This window comes from Muntiacus reevesi, chromosome 15 (assembly GCF_963930625.1).
Source record: "Muntiacus reevesi chromosome 15, mMunRee1.1, whole genome shotgun sequence".
Classification (NCBI taxonomy): Eukaryota; Metazoa; Chordata; class Mammalia; order Artiodactyla; family Cervidae; genus Muntiacus; species Muntiacus reevesi.
In genome coordinates, this window is record NC_089263.1 from 44,214,677 (window position 1) to 44,232,067 (window position 17,391).

At 41.5% G+C, this 17,391-nt stretch overlaps 1 protein-coding gene across 1 annotated transcript; it reads left to right on the forward strand.

Moving 5' to 3' along the window:
- Positions 1-1,243: 1,243 nt before the first annotated feature.
- PAX9 (paired box 9) lies at positions 1,244-14,417 on the forward strand. Its single transcript, XM_065906066.1, has 4 exons — positions 1,244-1,322; positions 1,579-2,205; positions 5,153-5,295; positions 14,163-14,417. Exons 1-4 carry the CDS (start codon positions 1,244-1,246, stop codon positions 14,415-14,417), a joined length of 1,104 nt encoding a protein of 367 aa, XP_065762138.1.
- Positions 14,418-17,391: the final 2,974 nt, after the last annotated feature.

Here is a 17,391-nt window from a genome sequence, read left to right on the forward strand (position 1 = left end):
GTGTTTAGTCGCCCAGTTTCGTATCCGACTCTTTGCGACCCTTTGGTTGGTCTCCCCTATTCTCCTCGTCTCTCCGATGGGCCTTCCTTCTCACACCTGCGCTCTGGTCTCTCGGCGTAGGATGTAGTGCAGTAAGATCCGCTGGTAACAGCCATCCTCTCTTGACAACCTCTTGAAGCTTGCATGACAGGCTATTCTAAGAACCCCCGCCATGACCACCATCAAAGACAGCGGCGCTCACCTCCCACCTGGAGTTTTAACTTAAATTCTGAGATGTCTGCCTTCCCCCCAAAGAAGTCTTCTCGGCCCCTTCTCCCTTCGGGTCTCTCGAATTCAGACCAAAAGCTTTAGTTTGCTTATTCAGCATTTTTAAGAGCCTGATTTTGCTGTTTGCGCTGCCCCTGGGAAGGTGTCAAACACCTCTTGTCATTGTATTTAGTCACCCAGGTGCAGAGCGAGATTGAAAGAGACAGCGGAAGAACTTTCCCGGACTGTGCTGTCGCTCAACGGGCCAAACCAATCATCACGCAGCTTGCCTCCGGGCCCTCCTCTTTGGGGGCGTGCCCCTAGTGAGTGATAGACGGAGCCGCCCGGCCCCGCTCAGGCCAGCCCACGTTGCTGCTTAGATTGAAATGCAGAACTCAAGCCTCTTTCAACGGGGCACAGACTTCCTTTTACTCCTTCCTTTTGCACTCTCGCCGCCTCCTCCCGGGGAGAAGCGGAGGCACCGGCGGCCCGGGGCAGCAGCACGACGGGCCACTAAGGCCACGCGAAGAGTTTCTTTCTGGGAGTGCGGAACTGGGGCCCGGTTGGTGTACTGCTCGGAGCAATGGGTGAGTGGCGGCGGGGTACGCTGTCAGAGCCGGGAAGGGAGGGAGGGAGCGAGCGGGCGAGGGAGGGAGGGCGCGCTAGGGCGCGCACCACTGAGCGCTCACACTCTCCTTATTGACTTTGCTCGAGTTCCTACAAGTTGTAGGAACACGCTAAGGGTCAGCGGCTCGCAGCAGTTCAGTCTGAACGCTGGCTACTGGATTGCTGCTGTTGATGCCATTTTCTGATTTCAAGACTAGGGAGCAGTGGCATCAGGAAGCCCCGCGCCCCGGTGGCGGACCAAATTTTGTTTCGCGTACACAGGGTAAAAAAGCCAACCAGAAAAAAAAAACCTAGACTTTGTCTAATTGCGCAGGTCCCTAGGCGGGGCGCTGGGGATCGAGGGGGAGCGGCCCAAGGACATTAGCGCCGAATGGGCGAGAAGGAACCGCTTTGCAGGCGTCAAGACCGACTTCCCCGCCTGCTTCGGAGGCTTCTGAACACTCGGAGAGGCCCTGCGTGTCACCACTTTATTTGCTTGTATCGGCCGCAGGCACTGCCGGAATGAGGGAGGAGGGTCTGACTCAACCGCGGTGATTTGAGGCCGTTCCTCAAGGCTCGGGGACCGTATGGTTTGGTGAAAGCCCGAGTCCTTAGTCCCAGGCGGGTGCCTCCGCCTTGCCCCCTGACGCGCGCGGAGGCCGAGTGGCAAGCGGTTGTCCCAAACTGTGGGTGCGCGTCCCCGCGCGCCGTGTGTTCGTTTTGCAGAGCCAGCCTTTGGGGAGGTAAACCAGTTGGGAGGAGTATTCGTGAACGGGAGGCCGCTGCCCAACGCCATCCGGCTTCGCATAGTGGAGCTGGCCCAACTGGGCATCCGACCGTGTGACATCAGCCGCCAGCTAAGGGTCTCGCACGGCTGCGTCAGCAAGATCCTGGCGCGCTACAATGAGACAGGCTCGATCTTGCCAGGAGCCATTGGGGGCAGCAAGCCTCGGGTCACCACCCCCACCGTAGTGAAGCACATCCGGACCTACAAGCAGAGAGACCCCGGCATCTTCGCCTGGGAGATCCGGGACCGCCTGCTGGCGGACGGCGTGTGTGACAAGTACAACGTGCCCTCGGTGAGCTCCATCAGCCGCATCCTGCGCAACAAGATCGGCAACTTGGCCCAACAGGGCCATTACGACTCCTACAAGCAGCACCAACCGGCGCCGCAGCCGGCGCTGCCCTATAACCACATCTACTCCTATCCCAGCCCCATCACGGCGGCCGCCGCTAAGGTGCCCACGCCTCCTGGGGTGCCCGCCATCCCCGGCTCAGTGGCCATGCCGCGCACCTGGCCCTCCTCGCACTCCGTCACCGACATCCTGGGCATTCGCTCCATCACCGACCAAGGTAAGGGCGCGGGGGGCCGGATATGGGATTGTGCAGAGCTTCCTTCCACACCCTCTCTGGGGTTACCGCATCTGCGCCTCCAGGGGCCCGCGTCTGTCCCACCACCTGAGACTTTTTCCTTTGGAAACTTAAGGAGTCCTCCCAGGGGGTGTCCTGATCTCATTAACGTGAAATTCATGCCCTTCGTTTCCTTGCCACACACAGTCTACTGCCTCATCTCAAACTACCAGACCCATAACATCCCCCATCCCCAACACATGGTTCGCATTTTCCACCCTCCCCCGCCTCTCGCGCCGCGGCAGCCTCGGACCAGCTCGCTCACTTGGAGAGCGCGGCCGGGGCCGGACTTGGGGCGCAGCCCGAGAGGCCTGAGCGGGCCCGTGGAGCTGCCGGCTGCAGAGACGACTTCGGGCGGCTTGTCTGGGGCGTCGGGGACTCTGTAGAAATTGCAGTATTCTTCTTGCATTCTGGCAATCAGACCAAATTTGCTCAGGCAGGAAGTTCAAATGTCACCTAATTGGTTTCATTCTTATGCTTCACTTCATTTTCCTCGGAAACGGAGGTCCCGAAGTTACTACTAGTAACTTGCATGTTAGAGCACTGCTCATTCTGGGACTAATTTTCTGCTTTATTTCTCTCTTTCTCCCGCTCTCCTCCTCCCCGCCACCGGACACTTTTTACCTTAACAGATTTTAGCACATGTATATCCTAGGAAGTGACGCCAACCACCGCTATAATGAAGGGAAATGCACGGCGATTCCACGCTGTCCTCTCTCCTGTTCTTTCCCGTTTTCCCCAGCCCTGCCGCTTGCCTTTAGAGTCCCCCAGTCCCAGGGAATCCTAGTGGACATCCCGCCCCTGCACGCTTTCAGTGGTGCCACCCCACCGTTCCTTTCCTTTCTCACCCTTGACGTTGCGTGTTGTGAGTGTCTTATTCTGCTGCTAAGGACGGTTCCCCGCGCCCTTATGCTCAGTCGGGCTTCCGCAGGAGACCCGAGTTTGTTTTCTTTTACTGCGTTGTTAAAACAGAATATCACAAAACGTAAAACCGCGTTAACTTCTTTCTCAGTAGGGAGAAAACAAAGTCAAAAATGCCCTAGACGCAGAATTTAAATAATACAGATATAAAGAGCCTACCTTCTTAATTTCTCAGCCAAAACTTTAAAAAGAGCTGGGGGGGGGGGATTAAATAGGAAAAGGGGAAATAGTTCATTTAATTATTTCCTGCCTTTCTCGGTTGCCACCACATTGGCACAATTATCTTTTTAAATAATTAAAGCATAGCCCTGATTTCTCATCTTCTTGTTTTCTGACTGTGACTTTATAGGATCCTTCTAAGGGCCCAGTTTTGTCTTATTTGGAGCTGGCTGGAGCTTTAGTTGGAGAGAGTTTGCCCTTGATTTATAGGATAAACTGACCTCACTGACATTTAAAGGAAGCCCCTGTTCATGGGAAAGTGTGAGATCAGCAGAAATGGGGGCGCGCAGGGGGATCTCAATTTCTTAAGATAACTTCAGGCTTGTGCCCACCGATTGCCTTTTGTCTGGGAAGGCAAGGAAAGACTGGCAGTTCTGGGCCAAAATACTATTTCCTGGTGCAAATTGGAACACAATCTTAATTCTTTGGAGAGGGGGAGGTATAGTAAAAAAAGACTGACAGAGTTGAAAAGAAAACCTTTCTTCCCTAGGGAACCTACAATCAGACCAAATGTCAGTAGGAAAAGTATTAGATTATGGAGAGAAGCAACTCTTCATTCTACATATTGTTGATTCTGGGTGCCAGCTTTAACCAACCTGTTTTCTGACAAATCTGTGAATATAAAATGATTATTTCTACAAATGATCTTTCCTCAAAATGACTGCCCTGCTTTTGAAGCACAGTATCAGATGGAAGTGTTTAAGATCGTTGTAGTAGCTTTGTCAGACTTCAGTCCTCCACCCATGGGTCCCAACACAAACTGCTCCTCCTTTTCAAATATCTTCTCTTTAATTGTACTTGTTCACTTAAAGATGCGGATGATTCAACATGCACACCTCTTGGTATTGTGGTAATCGGTTTACATCATATAATTTTCTTTGCGTCTCTATAAAGAGCATAAAGGATAGTTGACAGCTTTACCTCTTGTCCAAAACACTTAATTCCACTTTAATTTTCCTAACCTTTTGTTTCATTGAAAAAGTAAACCTATGACCTTGCCTCTGACACTGGTGGCACTTACAGAGGTAATTGTACTACTTGTTTTTTGAGTCATATGCACATAATCTCAGTATTTAATGTATAGAGATAGAGCACGAAGGGCAGTCACACACAAGGGAGGCACACACCTATGCACTTATGCTTTGCATGTATATTGTGGGCATCCTTTAGTCATTTGTTTGCAAAAGACTTTACGGGTCTTTTGTTCCATCTGTTGACTTAAGTACTAGATCCCCACAGCACAGTGAGCACTTTCTGGATGTTTCTGAGCGCCAGAACAGGCATAGTTAGGCCAGCGCGACCCTCTCTCCCGTTTCAGCCCGCACCAGTCTCAGATTTTTGTCAACCCCCAGTCGACCCTGGGTTAGGATGGGGAGAACGGCGCATCCAGTTTCACGCGTTCTTTCCCCGATTTGAGAAAATTCGAGGGAAAACTTTGATTCCTTCCACTCGTTTCCCCGGGGGAGCGAGGACGGGAGGAGGTAATCAAAGGCCGGTTGAAAAAAGAAAAAAAAAAAGTCTTCCCGCGGGCGTGGGGCAGAGAGCCGGGAGAGGCCTACTCCGAGGCGTCACCTGGGCCGGGCCCCGGGCTGCCGGCCGGAGAGGCGGGCCCCGCGCCCCTGGGAGGCGGAGGGCAGGGGGCCGCCGGAGGTCGCGGCCCTGGCGCTCGCGGGTCGCAGGTTCCGGGCGGGTCTCAGGAGGGGGCGCGCAGTCGGCCGTCCAGCCTGACGCCCTCTCTTCCTCCCCCCAGGAGTGAGCGACAGCTCCCCCTACCACAGCCCCAAGGTGGAGGAGTGGAGCAGCCTGGGCCGCAGCAACTTCCCCGCCGCCGCCCCGCACGCGGTCAACGGGCTGGAGAAGGGGGCCTTGGAGCAGGAAGCCAAGTACGCGCAGGTGAGGAGGCGGGGGCCCCGCTGGGTGGGCCGCGGGGCTCGGGCGATGGAGGTCCGGGCCCTTCTTGGAGCCTCGACCGAGGAGAAGCCCCAGCCGCCTCCCCGTGGCGGCCACGAGCCCCAGGCCAGGGCGGCGGGGGTGGGACGACGCCCGACGCGCGAGGGCGGGGTGAGGCCTCGACCCCTCAGCCGGGGGCCGGGGCGGCGGCCCTGGAAGCGCCTCGGGGCCTGTTGGCCAAACGAGTTGCGCCCGAAGCCCTCTCCGCGGCCCGAGTCGGGGCTGCACTCACCGGGGAAGGCGTCTTCGAGGGGCCAGGCGGGCGGCCGTGGGTTCCCAGCTGCGCGCGCGGCGAGCGGCCTGCACGCCCGAGGGCGCGGCGCCGCGGCTCCTCCCGCGCGGACGGCCCGCGGCTGCCCGGGCACAGGCGCGCGTGGCGGGCCCCGCGACAGCGAGTAGAGGGCAGCCGGAGCAACTTCAGACAGTTCCCGCGCCCCGATTAAAGGTCACGTCGTCATCTCCCCAGGGAGGTTAGTGAGAAAACCTCAAATTATACGGACTGGCTGTCGACCGTTTAATTTTTCTTTCCCTCTGTCCCTCCCTCGACTCTCCAAAAGAAAACTTAAAACACCCCGTGTTGTTGTTTTTTTTCTTTTCCTTGAGAAAAGCTAAACAACCATAACAACAAAAGCCCCAGAGTTTTGAATCTAAATTCATCACCACGGTGGAGTCAGGAGTTCAAAGCTCTCAAAAAACCAAACAACAACAAAGCCGGACCTTCTTTGAACAGACCTGTGTAGGTTTGCAAATTTATTCATGCCAAACTCCTATTCCACAGCCTCAAAATACCCAGTTTTCTTTTATTATTTTGAAATTTTAAAACTTTCAATGTTTTCATATCTGTAAAAATCAGTTTTTTCCGCTCAATGGAACTTGGAACTTTTATTCACTTGGGGAAAAAAAAAATCCTAGTCTTTATTTTCTCTAACAAACACCATTTCCACTTTGTCTTCCCTCCTTTATTTTGTTACAACAGAATCCCGTATATATTAGTAGCTCTCCCATGACAAATATCACAGAAAATAGCAGCAAGGAAGGAGGGTCCCTTTCCTGAATCTCTATTTGTTAAGCATGCGAACGAGAAATCATAAGAAAGTTTGTCACTACCTTCTTCCGCAGAAGAGCAGGTAGGACAGAAGAGGCGTTATGATCAATAGCACCATTGCCACTTAAGCAAGTTATTTAACCTTTTAGAGTCGCTCTTTTTTCATCTATAAAACAGAGAAATAATAGGCCCAACCTCAAGCAGTGTGAAATTTCAATGTGATAATACAACATGGGGCACATAGTAAGTATTCATTATATATTGCCCATGGATAGAAATGGCGCTTAGAGATTGACTTAAAAACAAGTAGTTTTTTATTTTGTCAGAATATATTTTGATCAGGGAGTTCATAGAAAGTGTCAAGGTATTTTGTTACAAACAATAGAGTGTCTATAAAGCACCTAGCATATAGAGTAGTAAGCATTTAATAGGTGCTCAGTAATGTTTATTAGGTCATCATTTCCTGAAATAAGATTGTGAAGTATAGAGCTGAAAAAAAAGTCTCCCACATAGAGTTGATGAACCTAGTTTATAAATAAAGCAGTGTCATAATACAAGAATCTTCAGAATTACTTTTATTTTTACTCCCTTGAATTATAGATCTAGTGTTTAATCTTGTTTAGAAATGGTTAATACACACACTTCAAAATGAAACCAATCAATTTAAAATAAAAATAGAACAGTGTGAAGTAATCTACTTTGTATTTTCTGAACATTAAAAATCCATTACATTTTATGCAGTGACTATCAAATCATTAAATTATCAATTTATAAGAATGAATAAACAAGTGGCCAATAAGTATTGTTCTAAATGCTTGAGAAAAAATTAAAAATTTTTGAAGGAAAAGACATTTGTATCAAACTTTCATTTGGAAAGTTCTTAATGGCAATCCACTAACCTTCTGCATTGCCATGTTGTAAGATAATATAAATGATGTAAAATTTCAAAACTTGAAAAATTTCCATGCATAATTAAATCAGCAGCTACTCTATTATAGCTGTCAAAATAGTGCTTAATGCTGAAGGTGTGCTAAGTAGACACATATACTTAGAATGTGTCATTTTGTGAGCAGTTTTGGAGTTTAGACATTAATTTCCTTGAGGGTAAAGTTATACATTAAAATTTGCTCATCAACAGACTTGCAAATATAAGGTGTGTTGTGTGTGTGTATTACATATATGTTTATGCATTTCTCCTACAAATATTTGAAGGGTAATTTTATTTTTTAAGGTTATTTTTCAAAATGTTATCAGCATATGTATGTTTCTACAATCCTAGTGTAAACTTGGGTAACACTTTTCTCTGTGTTATGAACAAAAGTTGAAAGTCTTTGACAAAAAAAAAAAAACTTACCAAGATTTTTGCCCATAATACTTTTATGGTATTTATGGTTGTTATTAAATAGCGCACTATTATATGATCTCAGTTTCATTTTAGTTAATAAAGGAGGAAATTGAGAGTTCAGGATCATAGGACTTAGAGCATAATCCTTTGTCAGAATATACCTGTAAAATTACCAACAATTGATCATAGGGTCTATTGATTACTGTAATCTAGAGTTTCTGTTTTCAGCTTAAACTGCAAAGAAAGTTGCCCGATTGCTAGTAATTAGAACCTTATGCACACATCTATCTTGTTTTTAAAACATTAGAATATTCAAACTTGGACACATTACTATTATACTGCAATTGATATTTTATAGTGCCATTCAGAAATCCTTATTGTCTATCTTTGAGAATAGAAGAAAAAGGATATTTATTTTTACTTTTTTCACCTACATTTAATGTTGGACTCGAACTCTTTAATCTCATCTAACTCTCAATGACGATACTGTTTCTCTGGGTCCTAATGGCTGGCTCTTTTCTGTTGAAAATATAAAACTCTCTGAATGCAACTGCATGGCAAAAAAACCCAACAAACAAAACATATAGAGAAACATGCGGTTGGAATATATCTACCCTTTTATATGGTACTTAGTGAATTACTACCTCATTCTTTTTTTTAAAGAGTTCATAAACAGTTGTATAGGTGTTGAAATTTTCTTTGTATTATTAGGCATACTTTCTCAAGGAAAAGAAAAAAGAATATCTGGTACTCTGATTCAAGTAATCTGAATGGTAGATTTATAAGCTTTGAGTATCTTTATTTTGGGGTAGTGAAAACAACTTAGACAGCAAGTTTAATATAAAATTAGCTATAAATTGATCAGGAATGGAGAATAATGTATAAATACTTGAACTTAAGAAAAAGTTCAGAGGTAAATGAGATGTGAAAAGAGTTTAATTTGGAGACATAAATTAATCTGAAATTCTTATGAAACATTCATTTGTACATTATATTTAAAATATAGTATTTCCTGAGTATAATTTTCTAGTGCATTATTTAACAGACTGACTCTCCTTGCAGACATAGTGTTCTTGTGAAAATATAAATAAAGTTGCCCTAGATTTTCCTTCATGTTAAATAAAGTTATTTTGTGCTAAATAATTCATAATTTTATACAGAATCAATTTCAGGTAAATGTTAATAGTCTTTGAAATTCATATTACCTATTATGAAAAATATTCTTTGACCTGGCTAGCTTTTAACTATGTTTTAAAATTAGTAATTATGTATTGGTAAAACATATCATATGAAATACCAAAAAAAGCTATTTAAATTTTTTTCAAGGCTACATCAATTTTATTAACATTTTGGAAACATAAAATTTAGAAAAACATTTAAAATAGCAGCTTTCCATTACCTAGAGACAATTAGATCTGCAGTGTGATAACGAAATATAATTAAGATCCTTTTGGATGAATGTTGAAATCATATTTACAACTGTCATTTCATTTTGTCAGATTTATTTTACTAGGTTATTGCATAATGAATTAAGAAGGGTAGAACAGCAGCCAGAAAAATGACTTCACAAAAAAAAAAGAGAGAGAGAGAATCTTGTTTATTTTCAGATCTGAAGCTTTTTCTTGCTTATGATACCTAGGTGGAAATTCTAGGTGAAGCACAGCTGTTTGTGGCTGAACATACTTTATTATAAAGCCAGGGTAAACTCATTTTATCATAAGGGAAGGACCAGGTTGGGCTGAGGAGTGGATGAAAGATTGTGGATTGAAGACTTGGCACTACTATTTGCATTTTTGCAAGAAAGAAAATGTTGAGTAGACAACTCCCAGAATTTGAGGAATTGTCTATAACCTCTAGATGCCAGACAGTTGTCATACCAGTTTTTTTTCATGGTCTTGAGTGTTTGGAAACTAATGCATTTCCTTTTTCTCTGGGGGCAGTGGTGGGGGGAGGAGAATAAATGCAATGACCATAAATTAAATAATGAAATAGCTAGGTTACAACTTTTATTTACCTTTTCAACAGCTTTACTCATTTTGCTTACTTAAAATGTAATGCTTATTCTGTGATAAAAGGTGCCCAGTTTTTTTGTTTGTTTTGTTTTTTCTTGTTTTTAAAAAGCAAGAACATCACACGTTTTGCTTTCAAAAGGCTGCACTAACTTAAGTATACAAGTGATTATGAAACACCTATAATGTGTCCCATTTTGTGAGGACGAGATGATTAAAGGCAAGACCCTGTCCTCAGACTGTTTATAGTCTAACTCTCTGCCAATACAGCTTCTCAACATAGTCATTTGAAAATATTTTTAAAAACTGGCAAATCTGTGTAACATTTTAGAACAAATGCAATGAAAAGTCATACTTTCATTCATTCTTGTGATAACCGTAACTAGACTACATTGCATCTTAACATATTTTTTCCCTGAACTCTTTTGTTTAATGTCAGTGGGATAAAAGGTGTCTTTTTCTGGAAACATTCAACAAAACAGAAACTTACTTTTTCCAGGGTATGCAGTTTGGTCTATTTTACTTTGTATTAGTAAATCTCATTCTCAAAATTAGATTGAAGATAGTTTGTCTTAGGGAGGACCCTTGTACAGTTCTTTAGAGGAAAGGATTCTCTTGGCTTCCATGGAAGATCCACATGATCCACATGAAAAAGGGGTTGATAGATTGAGGTCTTATTTATGGAATCTTTAGGTAAAGTCATTTTCAGAAATGAGATTTCCATTACATGCCCATTGCTGGGGTTTCATTTGGAAAATTTGTTTACTCTTCCCTGGGGATTCCATATGTTGGTCGATTTATAAATCATATTTACAATCCAATTAAATAGAGTAATTTAGCATGTTTGCTCCCACGATATTTATGGTGTACATTTGGTAGTCTCTACTCAGCCTAACTAGCTTTTCAGATTAATTACATGCCCTTCACTGAAAACATTAAACAGATTTGGGAAGTTTAAGTCATGTGCTCTTTTACTGGAAAGAATAAACAAACATCAATGCTACCTGTAGTTGTTTTCCTTTATGGTGGAAAATTTTACTCTTTCAATGATTGCTTCATAAATAACAATTACTTTACCTGGTAGAGATTTATATCTTTTACTAATGTCATGTTTCAAAATTAATAGTGAGAAAATTGATGTGTTTATTGGGTCACTAGAATGAATGGTGACGGTGGCAGGTACATTTTATTTAAAGCATATTTGTTCTCTCATCTTGATTATGCCATTTAAAAGAAAATTTTAAATATGAACTTTAAAAGTAAAAAGGGAAATTAAGACAAAATTTTTCCACCCCAAATCTAGGTCATAATTTAACCTGAGTGAAAGCTAAGAGCTATTTCTATGCTGTTTAAAGATTTTTTTTTTTTTAAAGCAAATTCTTGAGCCTTCCCTTGCCTCCTAACGATGAAGAGGTCAAAGCTCTCCAAGGTCCCCTTCCCAACCTTCCTTTCTGCAGTATAGTGGGGCCTGCATCACTAAAATGACTCTAAAAATATTGCAGATTTTAGAGGACTTTGAAATATTTAACATAAAAAATAAATTTGGTGCCTTAATAGAAAATGGACAAATCTGGAAAGAATTATTAGTGTGTGTTTTTTTTTTTTTTTTTACAGTTGATGAACAAATGTAGTTATGGAATAAATAAGGCACCTGATGGCAACCTGGGCTTAAATTCAATGTTTTGACTTCCCACAAATCCTAGGAGCATTATCTAAAATGAGAATCCACTCCATCCTGACTTCTCAGGAGAACATCTCTGGGCAAAAAGAAGTGGACCCACATCAAGGATTGTAGACATTACATTTGAGGAGCTGAAGAGCCCCCAATAAAGGGGTAACATCAGAGCAATGGTTCTAGCAGCAAGGGTGTAAGGGAAGGAAAGGGGAAAAGGGAATATGATAAAGTATTTCAGAGAACTGTAAAGTTGAATGATAGAAAAAATATATATAAAGAAAAAAGAATGAGTAGGAAAAATTTAGCTGTGATGAAAAACAGAATTCACCAATACATTTTTTTTTCTGCTGTGTTGCTAAATATGTTGTTTCTGTAGAATACTACATAGTCTATCCCATGTATTGGTCAAATGTTGAGCAAAAGTTTTCATTAGCTTTAAAGTAATTTTAGTCTTAACACTTTAGTCTTAACATTCTTATTTTATGATACTTGGTGTATAAAATATTAATTAATGCTAGAATAGAAGAGACCAGATACAGATGCAGACACCTTTCCATAATTGAACTGGAGCAATTCCTTTCCAAACTAATTTCTTTTAGGTTATTGGGAAGATTCTAGATAATAATGATCAGAAATATAATCTCTGTGCAATGCTAAAGTTCTTCTGCAGGTTGCCAGTTCTTGATCTTCATACTCATTTGCTGAGAGAGCCTTAAAGTGTTTCTCCTCTGAGCCATTTTCTAATGAGCTATTCTCAGAAAGCAGGGAAAAGAGGGTTTTTTTTTAGAAGTTAAGAAACAGAATTAGGGCCTAAGACTGAGTGTCAGGTTCTAGAAGAGGAAAGAAACTTTTACCAGAAAAGATGCTCTAGTTTGGAATGAAATGGTATCTTTTAATTGTCCGGGAGAAACAGTATGATTTGCTGCAGAGAATCCTGTATCAGAAGGGGTGATAACTTCTTTTAACACATGGTCATGGACTTGCTGATTGATTGGCCTAGGGTAAATGGCTGAACTCCTTAATCTATATTCTCTTGTATAAAAAGAGGATAAGATTTCATTTATATTCAACAGTGATGTACAATGGCTTCTTTCTTAAAAATCAGAACATCATCATTTGTAACATATTTTAATTGCAATTAAACATAGAGTTTTACTCATTGTAAATTATTTTGTAATTATTATAAACTCAGTAGGTTAAAATGAGATACAGTTTATCAGTTTAATTATTTGATAAAATATGTTGGGTATTTCTTAGTGCCTGAGACATAGGAAAGATTCAGGAAACCTCAGTTTTTCTTCTTCCCCATTTTTTAAAGAACAAGCACTCTGACCAAAAAAAAAAAAGAACACGAGGTGTGTGTTCTTATAGAACTAGCTACATAAAGTTAACCCCTGTACTCTTATTCTTAGTTTGACAGAAATTCACAAGCAGTGTTAAATCACATCCATGTATATATTTTACTCCATGCACTACTCTACATTGAGAAAATAATTTTTGAGACCCCCACTGTTGCATTCTCATAGACATGGAAGTGAAAATAATAACCAAATAAATTACATTGGAAAACAATTTCTATGTTGCTGTTGAATAGGAAATAGTATCCAACATATGTCTGCTTTTCTTACCTCTAAGGATTAATTGGTTTTATAAATTATATTTCTATTATTTACATTATATTTTCATTAGGAAATATGATAATATGTTTATTTATTCAGATCACCACCAGGAAATGGCATTTTCCTTATTTCTAAACAATGTAGAAATTGAAGGGGGAAAATTAAGTTACTTGAAGAAGGGTGCTGAGTATTCATGCCAGAATCAGGATTAGAAATCAGGGTGTTTTTGGTGTTGTTAATAGTAACGATACCAACAATAATTTATTGCATGCCAAGGTTTCTAGGCAGACTTGCCTGCCAAGAGTTGCTGCGTTTTGTTTGCAAACTAAGATTTTACATTTAAATTCATTTCAAGAGATTTATCCACATGGCTTCTAAAACTTCAGATCACAGAGCCGAAAAACTTTTGCAAGCAAATTTTCCAATTTCAAAACCATGCATATGTAATCCTTTCATATTCTGACAGTTTCCTTTTTAATAAAGTAACTCTGGAAGAAATACCCCCCTCATCTTCATTAAAAAACCCTTATAGACAAACTGCCTAATCTTTGCATGTCCTTTGTCCAACAGGCATTTTCAACATGATGTTTTAAAATATGGCCGTGTTTTATTTAACAAAGGTCATGCTCATTTCGAGTTTCTAAAATGACAGCACACACTCTGCCCTTCTTTACTGGAAATGAAAGTACACCGACCAGGCCCTTCACAAAGATCTCAGCAAAAGCGCCAAACAGAACTGGAGTGTGGGGGGAAGCTGACAGAGGCGGACAGAGAGCTGCACAGATTCTAAGAGTACTTCATCACAATTCATTCTTTCCTCACCTTGTGTTTCCTTCCTGTAATTCCAAGTAGCAAAAGCAAATACTGTGGATTTTCTGGTTTTAGCCTCCTCAAAATCTTTGTGGAAAAAAATACATTTAAGTAGCAAGACTGAATGCATTTAGAATATAAACAGAGTCAAATCTAAGAAAAAAAAAAAAAGGAAATTAGAAGGTAGAGTCAGAATATTGTCAGTTACTGCTCAGAACTTACATTCTGCGTTTTTCTAAGAACTGGTGAAATATCAACCACTCTAATGTGATTATTTTCACCTCTTCTCTTTCCCGACTCCTTTTAGGCACCAAACGGTCTCCCAGCTGTAAGCGGTTTTGTGTCAGCATCCAGCATGGCTCCTTACCCTACCCCGGCCCAAGTGTCGCCCTACATGACCTACAGCGCTGCTCCTTCTGGTTATGTTGCTGGACACGGGTGGCAGCATGCCAGTGGCACCCCACTTTCCCCCCACAACTGTGACATTCCCGCGTCGCTGGCGTTCAAGGGAATGCAGGCAGCCCGAGAAGGTAGCCACTCTGTCACAGCTTCCGCGCTCTGATGGGAGATTCTGTCTGCAGCAGCCTCACCGTCTGCAGCAGCTTCACCCGAGGAGTCTCCCTCTCGGCACACCCTCCCCCTCTTCCCGGTCTCGGATCCCACCCCTCTGCCCTCCAACCCTTTTGCCGGAAAGCTGGCTTTATGGACTCACCTCCTTTGTGCTGATGACACTTAAATATTTCTCGCCATAACTTCTCTCTGACAGAAAACCTGACATGACTTTAGGATTTAAAAAACAAAAGCGATGTTAAGGATTGAATGAGACATTTGTGTTGCCCACACACTGTTTTTAACGTAGTGAAGAAACCTGCACCCCTCAAAGGGCTTAAGGAACTTTTTAAACTAGTCTTTGGTAAAACCACATGTGTATATTTATTCTAAATCAACCTGAACTTCTGAGATGTGCAATTGTTGAGATTCTGCAAAATCAATAAAAGAAAATACATATAGAAAAAGTTATGCTACACCCTCTAATCAAATAAGGTAATAAAATAAGCCTTAATTCATCATTAGGAAACCAATCAATAATTGACTTGAGTGATCCTTTATTTTTAACAGATGACCTGTTTTGTTGGAAAATATATGTATAACTTAAGCAATATCTGAATTTAGCTCCTCCTGGTGTTTTGACTTGGTTCCAAATACAATAATGTTTATATTTTCTATTAGTTTGTAAATACAGACTCTGGATGGTGCATTTGTGTTTTCATTCCATGGGATAACCCCCTCCCCACTCCTCCTCCCCACCTCTCTTTTTTTTTCTCTTTCTTTTTGCAAAGGTGACTTTCCGGCAATGTCTTTGTCTCTGTTTGGTGGTGGGCTGCTCAGGCTCCTGGGCCTGGACTTGCCCCAGATTTTGTGTGTGCAGTGAAGGCTTCGACATCTCATGAAGGACATTTTCTTTCTACAACAGAGGACTCAAAAACACAGATAAAACAAGCCAGTCTCCCATTTTGTATCCCAATCAACACACATGCCAAGCATATAAAGACAAGAGGGTGGAAATATCTGAACGAGGCTCTAAAGGAAGTCACTTAGAAACTTAAGTTTAATGTGAAATGTTTTGCAAAGACACTTAAAATGAACTTTATGTTAAAAAAACCACTGTGAAACTAAATTGTACTGTTATTGTTGGCTTACCTGTGTGTTCAGCAATCTCAGCCCAAAATTACATTGTAATTTAAAGAAAATGGAAAATTCCGCTCTAATGAATGTAAAAATGGCTTGCTGTGAAGTTTACATTGTTGTACAGAAGCATGTGTGTCTCGTGTAGGTAAACTGGTGATGGTATTAGAAATACAAATGCTATTTAATTTTTAAAAATTCCTTTTATTCATTTCTGGAGCTACAGGACATGGTTTAACTGATGGGTCTTTTGAAACCAATTTTCTTTTCACTTTAATCTTAATAATAGAACTGAGGGGTTATATGTGTGTGTGTGTGTGAGAGAGAGAGCATGTGATTATGTTTCATATTTTAAAACAACTGATTTTCTTGGGAAAAAGTCTACAGTTTTAATCTCTTCTGTTTAGAAAGTTCTTCCTGCTTGGCAGTATAGGCTTTAAAATACATTTTTAAAACATTGGTACAATTCATCTATTGGAAAATTAATATATTGTGGGGCTTTTTTTTGGTGTTGATTCTGTGCAATAACTAACAGGGCCCATCACTAGATATGGATGTTAGGTGGTTTTGATTTCTTCCTGTCTGGGCTGTGCACAGCCCACGGGGCAATCCACTTCTGTCACATCGGTTTCATGGCCTCATTTAAAACTCGGATGGCTAGATTAGCCAGGTTTTCAAATCACTATGATATAAACAGTAAGCAGATTTCTGACACACAAGTTATGTTCGAGGAATTGCTTTTTTCAAGCAGCAGATATCTCGTAGAGAGCTTTGAACTGCATTTATTTCTAAAGCAACTGAAATTCAGTGCTACAAACAGAGGATTATAACTTCAGGAGAAGAATAAGCAGAAGGAGCAGATGAACTCTCAGGGCCATAGTCATCCTTTGATCTTGTAAAACTCCTATTGACATCTGGAGTTCCCAGTCTGGTGAGAAAATAGAACTATAAACCAAATGGAACAAAATACCAGTCCGATATTTGGTGGAAACTTTAAAACCATACGGTACAAGGACTCTCCTGCCATGCAGAAAAACTGACACAAAGTGCAGAATGATTTCTGATCAGATGTTTTTAGAAGGCTATTAGGAGTCTTTAAACAATATCAATAATTTGTATGGAAATACAACTAAATGTTATTTTCCTTATCTAAATTAAGAAGTCTCTTGTTAATATGCTATTTATAATTTTTTTCTGATTCTTGTATCTTTAAAAATCTAATATTAATACTATAAAAGTTTTCCTTTTCTTTTCTCCCCCGGAGGCCTTTTCTTAGCAATGGTGAATTCACATGGAGTAAATTTTAAAAGACAAGAGAAAGCCCAAATACAATTTGCTATTCAAAGCACACTATGGATTTAAAACTACTTTTAAAAATAAGAGAAGGAAAGTGGGAGGGGAGATGAGGTGGTTTGATTTTTTAAAACATTATTATTATTGGTTAACATTGACTTTTTCCCTCTGTTTCTTAGGGGGTAAAAGTGTTGTTTTTAACCTGGTCAAATGCACTCTTCAGAGATCCTTTTCCATCTCATCCACATGGAGAGGTTAAAGGTTCAATTTCATGGCCTCTGGAGGCAGTGCTCTCTCAAAGGGTGCAGAGTGTTACCTACAAGGATAGAATGCAGTTGGACAGCAGGCATATTCTTTCTTCTCTTGTTTTGTCCTACTTTTAATGACCCTCTTACTAAATATTGGGCTGAAATATAAATTAAAGAACACGCTGGAAAGGATGTACAAGTGAAGGCTGTGTATGTATATACAGTATGTCAAAAGCCTTTATTTTTATACTTCAAATGCTCTAAATTAATAAAAAGTAATAACTACCATGTTATCTTTCATTTTTTATT